Source organism: Cavia porcellus, unplaced genomic scaffold, assembly GCF_034190915.1.
Source record: "Cavia porcellus strain 051 isolate PalLab524CR breed Dunkin Hartley unplaced genomic scaffold, mCavPor4.1 scaffold_30, whole genome shotgun sequence".
NCBI lineage: Eukaryota > Metazoa > Chordata > Mammalia > Rodentia > Caviidae > Cavia > Cavia porcellus.
In genome coordinates, this window is record NW_026947513.1 from 31,781,402 (window position 1) to 31,798,243 (window position 16,842).

Here is a 16,842-nt window from a genome sequence, read left to right on the forward strand (position 1 = left end):
AAAAAGAAAGAGAAAAAGAATGAACATAAGAAAAAAAATTCTTATGTTCTTTCTACTGGTTGACAAGAAGTGAAATCCAATATCATTAGTCAAAATCAGAATAGATTACCTCATCTTTGTTAGATAATCAATGTTTAATGGCTAGTAGATATTAATTTAATAAAAAATGTACCTTTCTAATTAGCTAGCAACTTCCTTGGTGAAGAGAAGATCCATGAAAGAGATCAGAAGAAAAGCAGCCAGGAAAACGGGAAGGCAGTGGTGTGGAGGTGGTGGCGAGACTCAGCCTCCACCTGGCTTCATTTTATTAAACATTGATTTGCTGTAAAGGTTCACCAAATAGGTTTACGATTCTCTACTAATGTGATTGGTTTTCTTCCTGATAATGACAACATTGGCTGCCTTTCAGGTGTTGCAGGGTAAAACAACTTATTTTGAGTTAAACTGAATATTACAAGTTGGCAGGAAAAGCCCCTGATGTATGTGTACCATATTTTACAGTATATAAATTAGAAAGTACATATTAGGCAATTAGATGGGTTTTGAACAAAGCCTCCAGTGATACAGATTTAGCTGGTATTCAGGTTCTAAGAATAAAATATGTCTTGCATAAAACATGACATAAGTGTGTGTGTCATATCTGTCAATAGCTACAGACATCCAACAAACATCGTTATTTATAGTTTTAATATGCACTATCATTAGAATGCTAAGAAAAAGTACTTTAAGGTGCTTTTTATTTTCAACAGATTAAATGTTTGCAATCTGAACTAACTTTTTCTGAGAATGTTCACAACACAGGAATTTTCAACAGAGCAAACTTCAGGAGAATTGTTTTTGGGAAGAAAACAAAATTTTAGTACATTATGTATTGCATACATTGTTTCTGTGGAAAAGTAGTTGGTATCCTGTAAAAAAAAAAGAAAATTGAATTAGGTTCAAGTGTAAATGAGTACATATATTTATAGTTCTTATATAGACATTTCTAGAAATATTTTATCAGAGTGTAATAATATTGGCACTTGAGATATTTCCCAGCTGTTCTTCAGCCTGTATACTTTTAACATTTATCACTATTTCTCTAATGACATGCTTCTGTAGCATTACTATGTTTTACAAAAATTTACAGTATTTAATCATATAAAAGTGGTTTCCTAAAGTTCATTAATGCCCATATGATTTATGGATGCTTCAAAAGTCACAGTTACTCCTTGTATGTCTTTCCTTCCATAGAGTATCTCCAATTAAATCATTTTATGTGTAACCACTTTCTAAATAAATATAAGTCATCAGGATAGAGGAAGATCTTAGACAACCAGGTATCAAAAAGGAGGAAAAATTATTATTGAATTGCTTTTTCACACTAACAGTTTGATGTTAAAATCACGGATTTTGTAAGTGCTCATGTTAATCTGTAATACTATGAAAGAGAGTTTTTCCATTAACTGCTCTTAGTTACTTTTTAAAAAAGCATCTTTTCCTATGTTTCTCATATGGACATAATTTATCACATTTCTTTTAAAGTAGGAGTTAATGCTAAACACAGTTTAAAAATTCAAATTCTTGATCCTGATCCATGAGCATATTATATCTTTCCTTCATTTTTTCAATATGTCTATCCTTTATTTCTTCATCATCTAATTGCACTGGTGAATGCCTATTAGGCCATTTGATGAGCTAAAGTACATTAACCCAGCATAGTGGTGCATGCCTGTAATCCCAGCTACCTGGCCAGCGGAGTCAGAAGTATCGCAAGCTCCAGGACAGCCTAGACAAGTTAGTGAGGCCCTGTCAAAACAGACCAGTAGAGATGGTCCGTGGGTTCAATCCTGAGTCACACACACACCCACACACACACACACGCACACTCAACAGGCTGGCCTTCAGGATACACTCAATAAAAAACGAGGGTATACTTATTTTGTTCCAGACATAAGTAGGTATTCTTTGATGTGTTTCATTATCAAACCTGCTTCTAATTTACTTGGAAATCATTATATAATATCAAGAAAAAAATTCATCTCTTTCTCCAAGGATTTTTCTCTTAAAGGATTAGATATTGGTGTGGAATTTTTACCACACTCATCTATTAAGACTATCAGATACTTTTCTTTTAATGGTGGTATATTTTAATAGAGTTTAATGTCAGATCATCCTTGAACTGCCAGAACGAATTTCACTTAGTGGAGTCATGTCCTTAAACATAGTGATGCATACTACTTACTAATATATTCTGAAGATTTTGTCATTGATACTTATTAATAGGCTTAACATTCAGCTTCCATTTTATATTTTTGTTAGGGTTTGGTATTAATATTATGCTGACTTCATAAAAATATTTGAAGACTTCTTTTTTGAGCTAAAAAATTCAAAATCTATTGGCTTAGTATTTTCTAATGGGATGGTTTCTTGACAACAGTTTCAATTTTTTCTCTTACTATTAGTACATCTTGCTTTATTTCTTTCTGCTGAGGTCAATTTTGGTAGAACCTACCTTGCTAGACAATCTTCCACTGATCCCAGGTTTGTAATCACAATGCAGAGATGTGCAAAGCACTCTTTATTTTCATTTCTTCTTTATCATTTAATTTCCATCTTTTCATATGTATCTTTGTATATTTATAGTTTTACCATTTTTTCTAGATTGGACTAGGCAAAATATGCTAGCTTATTTTATTTTTTTCAAAAAATTAGATTTTTTTAAACCAGGTGTGGTGGCACATGCCTGGAATTCCAGCACTTGGGAGGCTGAGACAGGAGGATTACTACAAGTTGAAAGCCAGCCTGGACTACATAGTGAGTTTAAGGGCAGCCTGAACTACATAGTGAGACCCTATCTCAAAAAAACAAAACAAACAAATACAAATGAGCCATATTTTTGTTGTTTATTGTTTTTCTACCTTACTACTTTTTCCTTTATAAATTTTTTTTATTTTTATAACTTTCTTCCTGTTACCCTGTTGTTCTTTTTTTTTTTTGACTACTTAAGTAAAATTCTTAATTCATTGTCTTTTTTTTTTTTTTTTTTTTTTTTTTTAAAGATGAGAATGTCATTTATATGGCCCTGGCTGGCCTCAAACTTGAAACCCTCCTGGTCAGCTTTCTGAGTAACTGAGGCTACAGGCCATCACCCTTGGCAATTCATTACCTCTTTCTTGCTCAATTGAGGCCTTGAATTTTCCACTGAACAGGAATTTTACAAAGTCTCCTAAAATTTACTATGAAGTGTTTTTTATAATCCTACTTTCTAGATGTTGTATGTTTGGGTGTTATTGTCTTCTTTAGTTAGAAATGGTACATTTGATTTTGTTTCTTTGAAAAACTATTCAGAATTTTAACTTATTTTTCAGACAAGGTCTTAATATATAGTCTAGCGTGACTTCAAACTCATGATCTTTCTGCCTCCGCCTCCCCGCTGGATTATAGCTGTTTACCACCACATCTAGCAACAATTTTAATATTCTTAAGATAAATATATTTAAGGGTTGAGGTAATGAAATGAGTGAAATAGTTGCAAAAAATATATTCAAGATAGAATCTAGATTTAGAATACTTATTTAGTAGAATACAGTTTTATTTTGTGCTATTAATACAATAATCTAAATTTCAGTTTATTTTAAATTTGTAGCCTATTAAGTTAGTAGAATTAACATTTATTAAGCAATATGGGACCAGTGGCTATTGACTGGCACTGCATATTTAACAAATATGTCAATCTTAAAAGCTGTTAGCTACTAAACATATTCCCTTATACCCCGCTCTGAGGAGAAACTCTTCATGTAGCAAAATAGAAGTCATATTATTATGTCTTTCCTCAGTTTATTAATTCTCTAGAACTGTTAAGTCACTTGCTTTTATAAAGAATCTTCGAGTATGAGTTACTCAGAAGTCAGAAGTACACTCGCTCTGCAAGTCCTGATTCGTTATGGTGGACACTGACCACCAGAGTAGGAATGACTGTGCTCTGGTCTGAGGGCTTCTATAGCATAGCAAATATGGCCTTAAAACATTCGTGTTTTTCATCATGTGATGACCTCATTGCTCCTATAATTGCAGTATTTAAACAGAATATTAGCGTTCACATGCAATCAAATAATAAAATACACTGAACATAGTCTAATTTGTGCATATTTAAAAGCAACAGAAAATTTTAGGTTGAGTTGGACTGAGAAACACATATAATTTCATTTTTATATATCCATTACATATCACTTTTAAAAAACACGTACCATTTTAAATGAAGCCTGCTGACCTCCCATTGCGTGGCTAAAAAAGTTAAAAATAAATCAGTATAACTAGGAACATAGAATGTTGACATATCATAAGGATATAGAGAGGTGTTTCTTTAATGTACTCAGAATTACCTGAAGGACTTTTGACAATACAAAAATGCGACTACTGGACCCTATAGCTAGAGTTTCTAATTTAGTAAGTCTGAGATGGGCTCCCAAAATCTGTATTTCTAACAGGTTCTTAGGTGCTGCTAAATCTGTTGAGGACCACAACAAATGAGACATAATTTGATTTTGCTTATTTTCTTGATAGGCTCAAAAACATAAAAGAAATGTTTTCAAATTTAATTTGGTATCAACCAAAATTAACTTGATAAATCCACAGTCCATTAGTACCATTTTTTCCTTTTTCAATCATGTTTATTCACTATCTTCTCCAATTTCTGTTAGAATAATTTTCTAAAATGTAAGTCTCACCACATGCTTCCTGTGGAGCTCAACACAGAAAAGTTGAAAATTTTCAGCTAAATATTTTATCAACTGATTCCTATCAGTTCTTCAGTACTCATCCCATAAAAGCTTTTCCACACTTGCTCCATTCCTTAAGTGGTGTTTTGGGGACACTCCACAGGCCTCAGACTAAAGACGCATTTAATTTAGTATAGTCAGCCCTCTGCACCCAGTTAGAATGTGGCAAATCATCATTTTTGACCACCTCATTGTTCTTATAATTGCAGTATTTAGACAGCTTTTAGTATTCTCAGATTTTAGTATCCTTAGATTGTCATGGAACAAGCTTCCTTGGCTACCCGGCTGACTATATTTTGTGTTTATTTATCTGTTTCTTTTATTGGGCTAAAAAATTAAAGAGTATAGAAATTGAATCCTGTCTTTAATTCCCATTCATTTGTACCTAGGCAGCATCCAGTAAAGTATAGTAAATAATTGTTGAATAAGAAAATTAAAATTTTGTCCTAATTTATTAAGGATTCAAATATTTCATAAAGCCTAGCTGTCTTAGAAACATATTTCATACAAAACTTCGGCATAGAAAATAAGAAATGTAATCATAAACTTTTTCTACTTAAGGCTATAAGTAGAAATAAAGGCTATTATTATAGTTGATTCTTTTAAGGATTTGTGATGATAGTCATAACTTTCCCAAACTACTGAATCAAAAATTTAGTGACTGATCCCTTGGAATTTAAGAAATAAGAATACTTAAGACATTTATTTTCTATTTGTGGAAATTAAGCTGTCAAGTAGATAAATGTTACTTGCAGTGTTTATAAACATGAGCAGTGAATCAGAAGACATTGGAGATCCTGCAATATTGAAGCAATCAGACAGAGTAAACGTCAGACTTTAATGCTGGATGTCAAATATCTGCAGATATATTTCAGAATCTAATTGAAACTTGTGAGTTAATTAAATCTACAGTGAATTTTTCAAGTTTGATATCAGTTGATCAAAAAATATATACATGCTTACCCTGAACAAAAAATAACCTCTCCGTGGATTTGCAAAAGGTCTTCGGAACCCTTCCTGAAAGAGAAAAGGAGTGCATTACAAGCAACACCAAAAATAAGTGCAAATTCTTCTTAAGAGAATAGTGCAGCTCAGAGTTACCTTCAACTGTTATCACTGAACAAGCAAGGAGTCACGACTTTAGTAAATAATTCTTATCAGGAGAGAGTCACTGTATTTACACTTCAAAAATGTCAACTACTAGCAGTATCACTCAAATGCTGTATTTAAGAATACCAGTCTTATCAGTATGTCAGATTTTCTTTTCAGGAAGTTTGTCAGTTGTAAGTGTATTCATCAATAAATAAAGGATAAATATTATACAAAACTAGAGATAAACCAGAACTGTGTAAAAGCAAAATAATATGATATTCCCACAGTGATATAGATTGTAACAGAGGCACAGTTTTGATAAATTTTGTTTATCCACTGAAGACGTTTTCCTAAAATATTCATAGAAGGTAACAACAACAAGAAAATATTAATAAGAACAAATAATTATTTATAATGGATGTATCATATAGTGGTTTTTTTACTTAAACATTTCATTTTTAACTTCATGGAAAGCATATTGTACATTTTGGTTTCCACAAAATTGATTTTTAGCTTCCCACTTCAAAACCTATCATAATGATCATGAAATCTATCAATCGACTTTTTCATTTTATAAGATAAATATAGTCATATTCTTAAACTCTAAAAAATATCTCTAGTATCTATTTAAATTCTTGATTTACAACAAATATATCTTAAATTCTCATTATTTTATTTATTTTCATCATTATTATAAGCCCTAAACTACTTAAGAACAAAAAACCAGCATTTAAAATTATAAGCATAGAAATTATGTTCAGATGTCTATATAAGAAAAATTCTCATGTACGTCACATGAAACAGAAAAGAAAAAAAGTAGAAAATAAAATTACTGAATATTTTAAAATTTCAAATGCAAAGCCCAAACACATACAGGTTTTACCAGAGTCTTATCATTGGAAATAGAGTCCAATATATGAAAGAATGTGAATAGAGATAAAAATATGTTGGATAAAGTAGAAGACATATAACAAACAAAATTCAAGAAGAAAATTTAAATGTACTAAGATTCAGAAATCTATTTTCCTCGAGAATGCAAGATCCTTTACTGTCAGGGTGACTCAGTCCTACCACAGCTAACAAGCTGTTGCTTCTCGCTCACCTCTGATATGCTCTCCCCATCTCCTCCCCTGCCTTTCTCTTTCAGTATTAGATATTGAACCCAGGGCACTCTATCACTGAACTACGTCCCAGCCATTTTTATATTTTATTTTGAGGCAGGGTCTTACTAAATTGTCTGGGCTGATCTGGAATTTTTGATCTTCTTGGCCCCGTCTCCCAAGCATGGGGATTATAGGGGTGCGCAACCACATCTGGTTCTTATATTCTGTTGTCTCATAGGTTTCCAAGAGTCTTGATTTTCTACAAAAGAGGCATGAGGATCTCAATTTCAAGGCCAGCCTGGACAACTTAGCAAGTCTTGTCTCAAAATTTTAAAAAAGACTGATGATGTAGTACTTAACATAACGAGTATGGGGCTCTGGGCTCAATACCCAGTTCTGTTTAAAAAAAAAAAAAGATTTTTAGGGTTTATCATTTGTCTTCACAGTATACTACTAAGTTATAGCTCATGTTTTTGGCTAATGGTCTGCTGGTATATATGGTCTCACTAAAAGTAGAAAATTTACACACCATATTAAACATCACAACACTGAGCGATTATTTTTGAATACATAAGTGACAACACTGAAATACTGTAGTCAAACTAACACTCATTACTGTACTTTGAGAATCCAGATCTTTAAAATGAAATTATGTATTATTCATAAGCCAAGAGAACATTTTAAGAAGTAAAAATTAATTCAAAAAAGCATATATTGGCGGGTATGGTGGCACACACTTGTGATCCCAGTGCTCTGGGAAGGTGAGGAAAGAGGACTGGAAATTGGTGCCCAGCGTTGGGGAATTCTGTTTCAAAATAAAAACTAAAAGGGGCAGCACAGGTAGTTTAGCTTAAAGGTCTTGGGTTCAATCCCCAGTAAAAAAAAAGTTTGCTAACACCTGACTTTTTAAAATTTCATTTTGGAAGTTTTAAATTTTTAGAGAAATACTACATTTGTTATGCTTCTTTTTAAAATTGGCAGCAGATACTGTCTTTGTGAAGAATCTAGGGAAGAAATAGTGACCATAAAAATAAATATACTTAAACAGTATGCATTTTTTAAAAGCAGTTGAAGATTCTAAGTAGTAATTTAAGAAGAATAAGACAGTATTGAAGTTAAGGAAAAATCCGGCTTGAATGCAACCTTTAATAATAGTCTAAAATTTAGCAATAAAACAAAAGTATTCAAGATTAATCTGTAATGAGAATATCAGAGTGAGAAAACATTTGCATAGATTATGTGTCAGGTGACTGTGCTGTGACCTCTTTTTCTAGTCTCATTTTGAGAAACTCCTTTAACTATTTTGAGCTGTCTTCTCTTCTGTAAACTTGAGATAATTTATACTCTAGGTGTGTAAGTACAAACAGAGCTCCTAGTAGAGTAAAACAAGGTAATATGAGACTGAAAACTGCACTGTTGCCAGGTAAGGCATCCTTTAGAATATTACCTGCTAGAAGCTCTCAGCATCCTAAGCATTATTATTCTTCTTAAAAGACAATGCAAAACTTTACAATTTCTAGTTAAGAGGGCATTAACTCAGTTATATTTATGTTACACATAGGTACTGAGTTTAGGTCCTATTTTTAATTGTGGAAAAAACAAAGCATTTGCACTTAGTTTCTGACACACGCCTCATCCTTACCAGTACTTTAACCCTTGAACAAAAAGTGTGTCCTAGCTGGTTCCCAACACCAATAAAAAAAGGCAGCAAACTTTGTTCTCCTCTTCCTACCTAGAGACTAGACATCTTGTACTGTCCTTTCTTAAATTGAGCAGGTTTTCTCGCTGGGCAGTCATGCAGGGAAGTGCAATCCCAGCTTTCTAGCTTTCCAGGGCTGCAGTTGGAGGAACAGGACACAAGGGACATGAAGGGCTGAACACTTTTCTTCCTGAGCATGACAACACTGCTGCACACCTATGCTCCTGACACTGGCTCGTCGCAGGTCCTCCAAAGCAAAGTTCTTTGTTAACTGTCACCAGTGGGAGTCAGGGGAAAGGCTGCCCACACAGAGAGAGAGGCAAAGCAATCATGCAGTTTGTATTACATACGTCCTCTGGGAATCTCTTCATTCTTCTCTCATGCAGTTGCGGGACAAGCTGCAGCAACGGATGCACGACAGACGACTGAGAGGACATGAACACACACACCATGAGCCCAGGACTTCTCGGCATTGGCCAGAAAGACGCTCCCCGTCTTGTATTTAAGCCCACTCTATTTGCCCCAGACAAAAGCTAGCCCTTGGTAAGCACCTCAGGGAACAGGAAGGGGTGAGTAAAACCTGCTAGCCTATGCTGAGGTTTCTGCCAGCATTTGAAGAAACACTTTCCCAAAGGCCTCAGCTCTGTCGTCAGATGCCAACAAGTGAAACCCTGCACTGCATCTTTGGGAGTCAGAAAAGCCATCTGCGAGCTTCTAGACTACTCAAAATAATTCACTTCAGATGCAGCCAATGTGTGAGCATCAGCTTTCCATCATGAGCATCTTTCTACAGAAGATCAGGGTATGCACATATCTAGTTAATCGCCTTTTAAAGTTGTATATTTAAAACTGAAGCATACGGAGAAAGACAACAGGGAACACCAAAATGTGAGTAAGATACATTTTTCTCAAAATGCAAAGATACTGAGCAGAAGAAAATGGAGCATGCTTGAGACATGAACCTAAGATACGGATTAAACTCAGCCTTCTCACACATGTTAAATTCATTCACGGAACGGCTTACTTTGAGCCCTGTATAATGGTTATCTGTTCACAAATGTAATTTGTATTTGGTATATAGCCAGTTTAACCTGACTTTAACTCCTCATGTGTAAGAATGTTTCATGTGATAAACATTTAAAGCTGAATTTAAGTTCACCTTTCCATAGGGACACACATGTCAAAAATACATCACGCTCCATGTTCCTTAAATTGGTTTGTAGTAGTGAATCACAGCTTAGAAAGAACACTGAATGCATATTTACTAAGCATTCTAGATTGAAACAACAAAGTACACCAGATAGCTTCTTTCTTCCAGTGCTGGGATGGAACCCGGGGCCTCACTCATACTAGGCAAATGCTATGCCACTAAGCTATACCCTCAGTCCTATCTAGCATTTAACACACACACACACACACACACACACACACACACACACACACACACTATGACTAAAACCAGATGAGTTTAAGGTTAATCTTAGTAATCTGGTTAATCTTAGTAAATTCTCATATTAAATTCCTAATTACTGATAAGGAATTAGGATTTTAGAAATAGAAGAGGATATTTTTAGTTAGATTTAAATTTTTGATAATCATGTTTTAAAACAATTCTTAAAGCACTTTTGAATAAAATTACTTTTTCTTGCACTAATTGCCATCCAAAACAATGTGTTTTACTTTTTTACTTGCTTTTGTTTGTTTGTTTGCCTTATAATGTCAACTTAACAAAGACAGGGGTTTCTTTTTAAAATTTTATTTTATTCACTGCCATTTCTAGTACTTAGAATTGTGCTTCGCACATAGTAGATATAGCAAATAATTGTGGAATGATTTAATTTCATGTACATGTAGTTATTAACACATAAAATAAGTAAATAGTAATACTGATTTCCATTTACCTATATATACACTTCTAATGTAAAAACATTTGAATTTTGATCTAACTGTATTAAACAGATATTTAAAGTAAATACTAGTGATACTAGTAAATAGTTTACAACTTACCATAACATTTGAATTGCCCAGCTTCTGTGTCTTCGAATAATGAAATAAAAACTGTTACGAAAGAGGAAGGGAGTTACACCATAAAGGATTAGTAGCTTCTTTTAATATTTTAATGTATAGATTTATAAAAATCATCTTACCCTTTTAGTATTATCTTTTTCATCTTGTTCCTATTGAAAAAATACATATATCACATATTATATACTATAAAATTATTGTGTAGTTTAAAATTTATTAGGTATTATAAAACTGTATCATGTAATTTTGTAAAAACATGATATATTCATAGAAAATTAAAGGCTAAAATTGGTTAAGAGTTTCTCTAAAAATTAGTAGGAAATTATATATAAATAAATACTAAGTATATATGCAATCCTTACTATATTATTAATAAGAATAAAAATTTGGAAATGTTTTAAATGTTCAACAGTGATAGAATGGGAAATTAAAGTATAAACAATTGATAGAATATCTAGAGAAAAAGACAGTGAATCAGATCAAAATATTTGTAATGGTTATCTCTATACAATAAGATTATGAGTGATTTTTGCTTTCTTCTTTAAGTTTTTCTATATTTTCTTCTTCCAAATACCAGTTTTTGTAAGAGTAGATTATCTGTTTTTTGTTGTTACTCTTTCTTGTTCTAAACCACTCTTTAGTATGGTAATTTGAAAATAAGTTTATCCAAAAAGTACCAAAATGACGAATACATAGTAAGAGGTGGTGCTTATGCAATTATTCAAGTTGCCATTTATCTTTGTCTAGAACAAAATTTTTCAGAAGAATCAAATGAATAAGAAACCAAATATAAAAGCAACAATATAATTTTCAAAATTGATCAGCAATACAGTGTGTTGCCTTATTTAGACCCATAGCCTCACACATGCTAAGCAAGTGCTTGACCAGAGTTAAACTCCAAGCTGTTTTCACATTTTTTTTTTTTACCGGTACCAGGGATCAAACTCACAACCACGTGCTTGCAAGGGAGGCGCTTATGCCACTGAGCTAAATCCCCAGCCCCTGTTTTCACATTCTTAATGTCTTACTCTGACAAAGCATAGTGTCCTAACCTCCAAGGCATAAGACATACTTAGTAGCTTAGAAAGACACATGTGGTCTCCAACTGTGGTATGAATCAGGAAGAAAAATATAGCCAAGATGACCACAAATTCCTCCCGTCAGACTGAGACTGAACACATTTTATACTTGAAGGAGACTTATGATTTCCCCTTATGATGATGATAATTTAGGGTCATATGAACATAAACTCCATTCATATGACCCTAAATTATCAGATATTAGAGAACCTGAAGCATTTGTTTTTTATCCAAAAGTCATTGCATTGTCTTTTAGTTCTTCTCGACATGTCTTCCAGGTGGAGTATTTTTTTCTTCCAGGAGAAATTCCAAGAAGTTTTATGAGATTTTTTTTTTTGGTCTACAAACAAAATACTATTTCAGCCTTACCTGAGGCTTTGGCAGAATCCTCATCACCATAGAGCAAAGCTCCCTCAGTGCAGTGGATGCCTAATAAAAACAGGAAGATATATGACTGTGGTCTTCTTGCACAGTGTCTGCATAGAAGACGTAACTTTGAATGTGAGGAGCACAGACTCTTCCAGCCACCCAGGAAAGAACCCTTTCTGTGGCCCACTGTGGCCCACTGAGCCTGTGCTGGAACCCCTTTCTCTCATAACAAAACATGGCTGCTAGGAAGTAAAACCTTTCTTGCAACTAGGGGGAAAAAGCTATGTACTATACACATGTGCACTGATTAAGGCTTCCACTGTGGTCCAGTTACATAGTTCTCAGCACTTGCTAAGATATCCTAAAACTCTATGACTAAGAGTAACCAGGGCAGTGCCAAATAGGGATTAGTCTTTCCAGCTTGTAGACTACTGCATCTACACGCCAAAGCCATGAGCCTGGCAGAATATTACTCATTATTGGCTAATTTGAAAATCCTACAATTGCTCCCAAACAATAGGAAATGGAGGAGAAGTCGTCATGCACGGTGTTCCCAATCTGAGTACCACCCTTTCAGCTTGCTGACTGCACACCCCAGGATCAGGTTTGTCAAAGCATTTGAGCACAGAAGTAGGGCACGGCTCCCTGTGGTTAGCAGACCGCTGGGTGTGGTGAGGAGCAGCACAAAAGGACAAGCAGAGGCAAAACCTGCCTTGCACAGGATCTAGCCAGCAGTACCACGGTTGATCCTGGGAGTCATGAAGAGCAGGGACAGGAACAGGGATAGGGCCAGGGCCAGGGGACAGGATTAGTGGTTCAAAGTATGGGCTATGGTGGCAGGCAGCCTGCGACTGTATGGCACAGCAAATTCCATTTCCACTTTTTCTAGCTGTGTTACCATGGGCAGGTGACCTACTATCTCTAAACTTTAGCTTCTTCAGCCAGAAATCAGGGGTGACATCACTGCAGGGTGTTCTTGGAAGAACTACAGGCGGGTAAAGTTCTTCAGTTTGATTGACAGCTGCATGTACTCTTAATTTAGAAGATTCATGAAGGCCTTATCCTACCCTTTGAAAACCAGTGCATGCTTAATGTGGCTGGCTGGGCAAGAGACACAGTTGGATTCCTGACCCTGTGGCTCTGTGCCCTTCCTAACATCAGAGGTCTGCTTTCTGTTTTCTTCCTTCCATTTTTGTCTGCCCAGGATGTAAATTGTTGGGATGTTTATTAACACCAGATAGCTTATCTTTATATGGTGTTTCAGTAAGTTACAAAAAGGTTTCATGTACCTACTTTACATTCTGCCCTTAAAACACAAGCATCGAGACACAAACAGGACAAGAATTACTGCTCATGCATAGAGGAAGCAAGGTTCTAAGGGATTGTCATTTGTCCAGTACCACACAAGGCTAGTGTTTAGGATCTGAATCTTAGGCCACACTAGCATTGCCTGTTAAGCCTGTAGTTGAGAACTGACTCTGTGTGTGTGCGTGTGTGTGTGTGTGTGTGTGTGTGTGTTAGTAGAGATTAAAACCAGAGCCTATACACTAAGCTACATTTCCTGCTCTTCAAAAAAAATTTTTGATAAGTTCTTATTTAGTCATGGGTTCAAATTTGACATTTCTCCTGTCTCAGCCTCCCACAGAGCTAAGATTATGGAGTGCACCAGCTGACTTTTTTTTTGGCAGTGCTGTGGATTGGACCAGGTTTTCACACATGCTAGGCAAGCACTCTAGCACTGAGCTACACTCCCAGTCCATGCAGCCTGGAAATGAACAAGAAAATATAGCGTGTGAGCACTGATGTATCCTTTTCACTTGTTTTCCTTAAGGTCAGCTGATAAAAATCTTTAAATAAAATCACCAAAGCTCTTTTTATGGCCCAAGTAGAAATGCTACAAAATATACAGCAATAAAAACAAAATATTTGATCACTTCACTTACCAATGACACATTCCAATTTGAAGAATAAATTTACATATATAAAGCTGAATGATGCTTGGCAATTATATTGAATTGGGACAAATTTTGAATCAAATATATTTTCTCTAGTTCCTTTTTGTAAGAAGCTATTATTTTCAATAATTCTTTAAAGGTTTTTCATACATGGAATTTTAATGTTTTATTTGTATTTGTTGGTTTCAAAGATCCATTATTTTTTATTTAGAAGAAATATTTTAAAATACTGTTCAGATAATCACATAAACAATAAATCATTTTCACGTTATTATATTACAATTTGTGTTATAAGTATATGAGTCAAGCATTAAATTTACTAAGCTCTTAAAAGTTACACAGAAAAATGGTTTAAATGAGTGCTTTAAAATTCACTCTCATTTTATATTCTGAAGATATAAAAATGGCTCTGACGATGATCCTGAATTTTAAATACCACATTGTTGTGCTGTTGCTTATGTGCTGACGTCCATCTCTTGTTATCTGTCAACACTCCTCGAGTAATCTGAAATAGTGTTTCACAATGTTATTAGCTGGGCCCCTGGTCTTGCTTTACCACCTAACCCTCTAGCTTCCTGCAGGGAATCATCTACAGCCTGGAGGATGGGTTGAGGCAGGTGAAATATAGTACTATGTACAGAAGGCTGAGTTGCATCCCAGCCTGGGCGACCTTCTAGAAGGACCGTTGAGACTGACAGGTAGCGTGGGTTCCTGGGCAGACTGTGGAGGATCATGCACCAGGCTTTCTCCAGGAGGTGAGGGGCACTGATTAAGAAACTCAAGACAATAAGACTAACTCAGCTCTCCCTGCACTCACACATGGATCTGCAGCATTCAGAAAAAACAGTGTAAGGAGAAGACCTCTATTCCCACTCACGTGGGACTAGTACTCCTGGCCTCTTTTGCAGCATTCCAGTGGAAAGAGGAGTGAGCTGTCCAGTGGGTGAACTGCGAGGGGAAACTGCAGGGCAGTTCAGCCTTCCAGTCGCCAGAAGCCAGCGCTCTGGGCAGCTTGTCTGGTGTCTGCCCTGTGCTTGGGAACCTGATGTGCAACTGCTGAGAGCCATGGTCAATGGGGCATTTGCTCTAAAGCCACATTTGAATTGATGTTTTAGTCAAAATGATGATACTTTGATTGCCTTAAGTTTATTTACATGTTTAAAACTCAAGTGGAAGACAAGATATTAACCCCCAGGTTCAGCAAAGGATATAATATTTTAAATGTGTGCACAATTTGATTTTGAAATTAGAATTTTAATTTGGCATTCTACAATTTCCAAAATATGTGTACATTATTTTTATTTTATTTAGAGATAAAAGCTCTAGCATTTTAAAACACAAGCCACTAGTATTAATTATTACCTGCGGAGTATATAATAATATCCAATATGTTGACACATTTCAATAAGTTCATACAGGTCCAAAGGGACAAATGAAAATTTTCAACACGACACAAACACATTGTTACAAATTTCTCCAACTGAAATTACCTGAGGCTGAGACTCAATGGATAGAAAGGATGAACAAGCATCATTCATCTGAAAAAAAAACAAAAATGTCATTTAGTTTCTGGAAATGATAGAAAAGATTTTTACTGTCACCTATGACAGTAATCAAACTTCCATGACAGGTTAGGACTCTGGATTTGACAGAGAGGAGACCCTAAACTTTTTAAGGAAGTTCTGGAATTGGAATTTGTCTGTGCTAGAAATAGGACTCTATGTCTCCAGTAACAGTTGATACGGGACTGGGGATGTAGCTTAGCAGCACAGTGCCCCAGTGCCTGCCTGGCAAGCATGAGGTTGTGAGTTCGATCGTCAGTACAAAGAAAAATAAATAAAGGAGGGGGGGATCAAAGACATCTCAAGGTTGAAAGCAAAAATTTCTGTTATTATTTAGTCTGAGAAATGTAGGAAGAGAATGGCTTTGTGTGTAGTTTCTTATGACACACAAATCTAATGTCACCTAACTTAAGATCCTTGTATGCTATATAGCATATAAGAAAAAATAAGACAACATAAGTAATAAGCAATCACTGCTTCTCTGCTGTGGGACAAGCATTGGATAAGGGTTCTATTTTATAATGAATATTTATTGAACTATGGCCAGCAATTAGCTGTTCTCAATCTTCATCCCACGGAGAAAATTTCAGAGACTTTCAACTGTAGTGTAAGAGATTTGTATCAATAATAAAAAATCCTTTGCTGAGAAGTTGAGAGAAATGAACTGGATTCATGGAGTCATTTATGGCATTTATTGCTTTGGTGACCTTTTAAAATGGGACTTGAAAAATGATGATCCTGTGTGTCCGGAGTGATTTAGGTTGAGTCTTGTTTATGACACAAGCTCTCAGAGGCCCCGTCCAGTTCCAGAATTCTTTGTTAAACTATTTTGTTTAATTTGTATTCTCACACCAAACTAAAGAGAGAGGGTTTTTAAAAATACTTTTAGGGCCTAATTTCTCAAGCTCCCTTATGACTTCCAAATTGACCATGGAGGTCAGCTGTGGGGGTGCACGTCTGTAATCGTAGCATTTGGAAGCTGAAGCACAAGGATCACGGGAAGTCTGAGGCTGGCAGGGGCTACCAAGTGAGTTCAAGGCCAGCTGAACTTCATAGTGAGACCCTGTCTCAAAGAGACAACAACAGCAACAAAACTGGCAGCCAAGTTGACCACATCCTAAAAACAACGGCTCTTTAATTTGAAGAATTACAGAAATATGACATGACAGAAAAGCATAAGATTAGGTTTTCCTCCTTT

At 35.2% G+C, this 16,842-nt stretch overlaps 1 protein-coding gene across 2 annotated transcripts in view; it reads right to left on the bottom strand.

The window, feature by feature from the left end:
• Nucleotides 1-720: 720 nt before the first annotated feature.
• Nmu (neuromedin U) overlaps nucleotides 721-16,842 on the bottom strand; it is a 30,692-nt gene continuing 14,570 nt past the window's right edge. The window contains exons 3-10 of one of the 2 annotated variants that reach the window (XM_013154271.3): nucleotides 15,573-15,620; nucleotides 12,128-12,187; nucleotides 10,802-10,831; nucleotides 10,662-10,712; nucleotides 9,005-9,079; nucleotides 5,724-5,777; nucleotides 4,230-4,266; nucleotides 721-908 (exon numbers count right to left, since the gene is read on the bottom strand). In XM_013154271.3, coding sequence (XP_013009725.1) covers nucleotides 4,234-4,266; nucleotides 5,724-5,777; nucleotides 9,005-9,079; nucleotides 10,662-10,712; nucleotides 10,802-10,831; nucleotides 12,128-12,187; nucleotides 15,573-15,620 — 351 coding nt within the window. In that variant the 3' untranslated portion in view covers nucleotides 721-908; nucleotides 4,230-4,233. The remainder of the gene's footprint in view (nucleotides 909-4,229; nucleotides 4,267-5,723; nucleotides 5,778-9,004; nucleotides 9,080-10,661; nucleotides 10,713-10,801; nucleotides 10,832-12,127; nucleotides 12,188-15,572; nucleotides 15,621-16,842) is intronic. The other variant, XM_023565862.2, reaches the window with a different exon arrangement.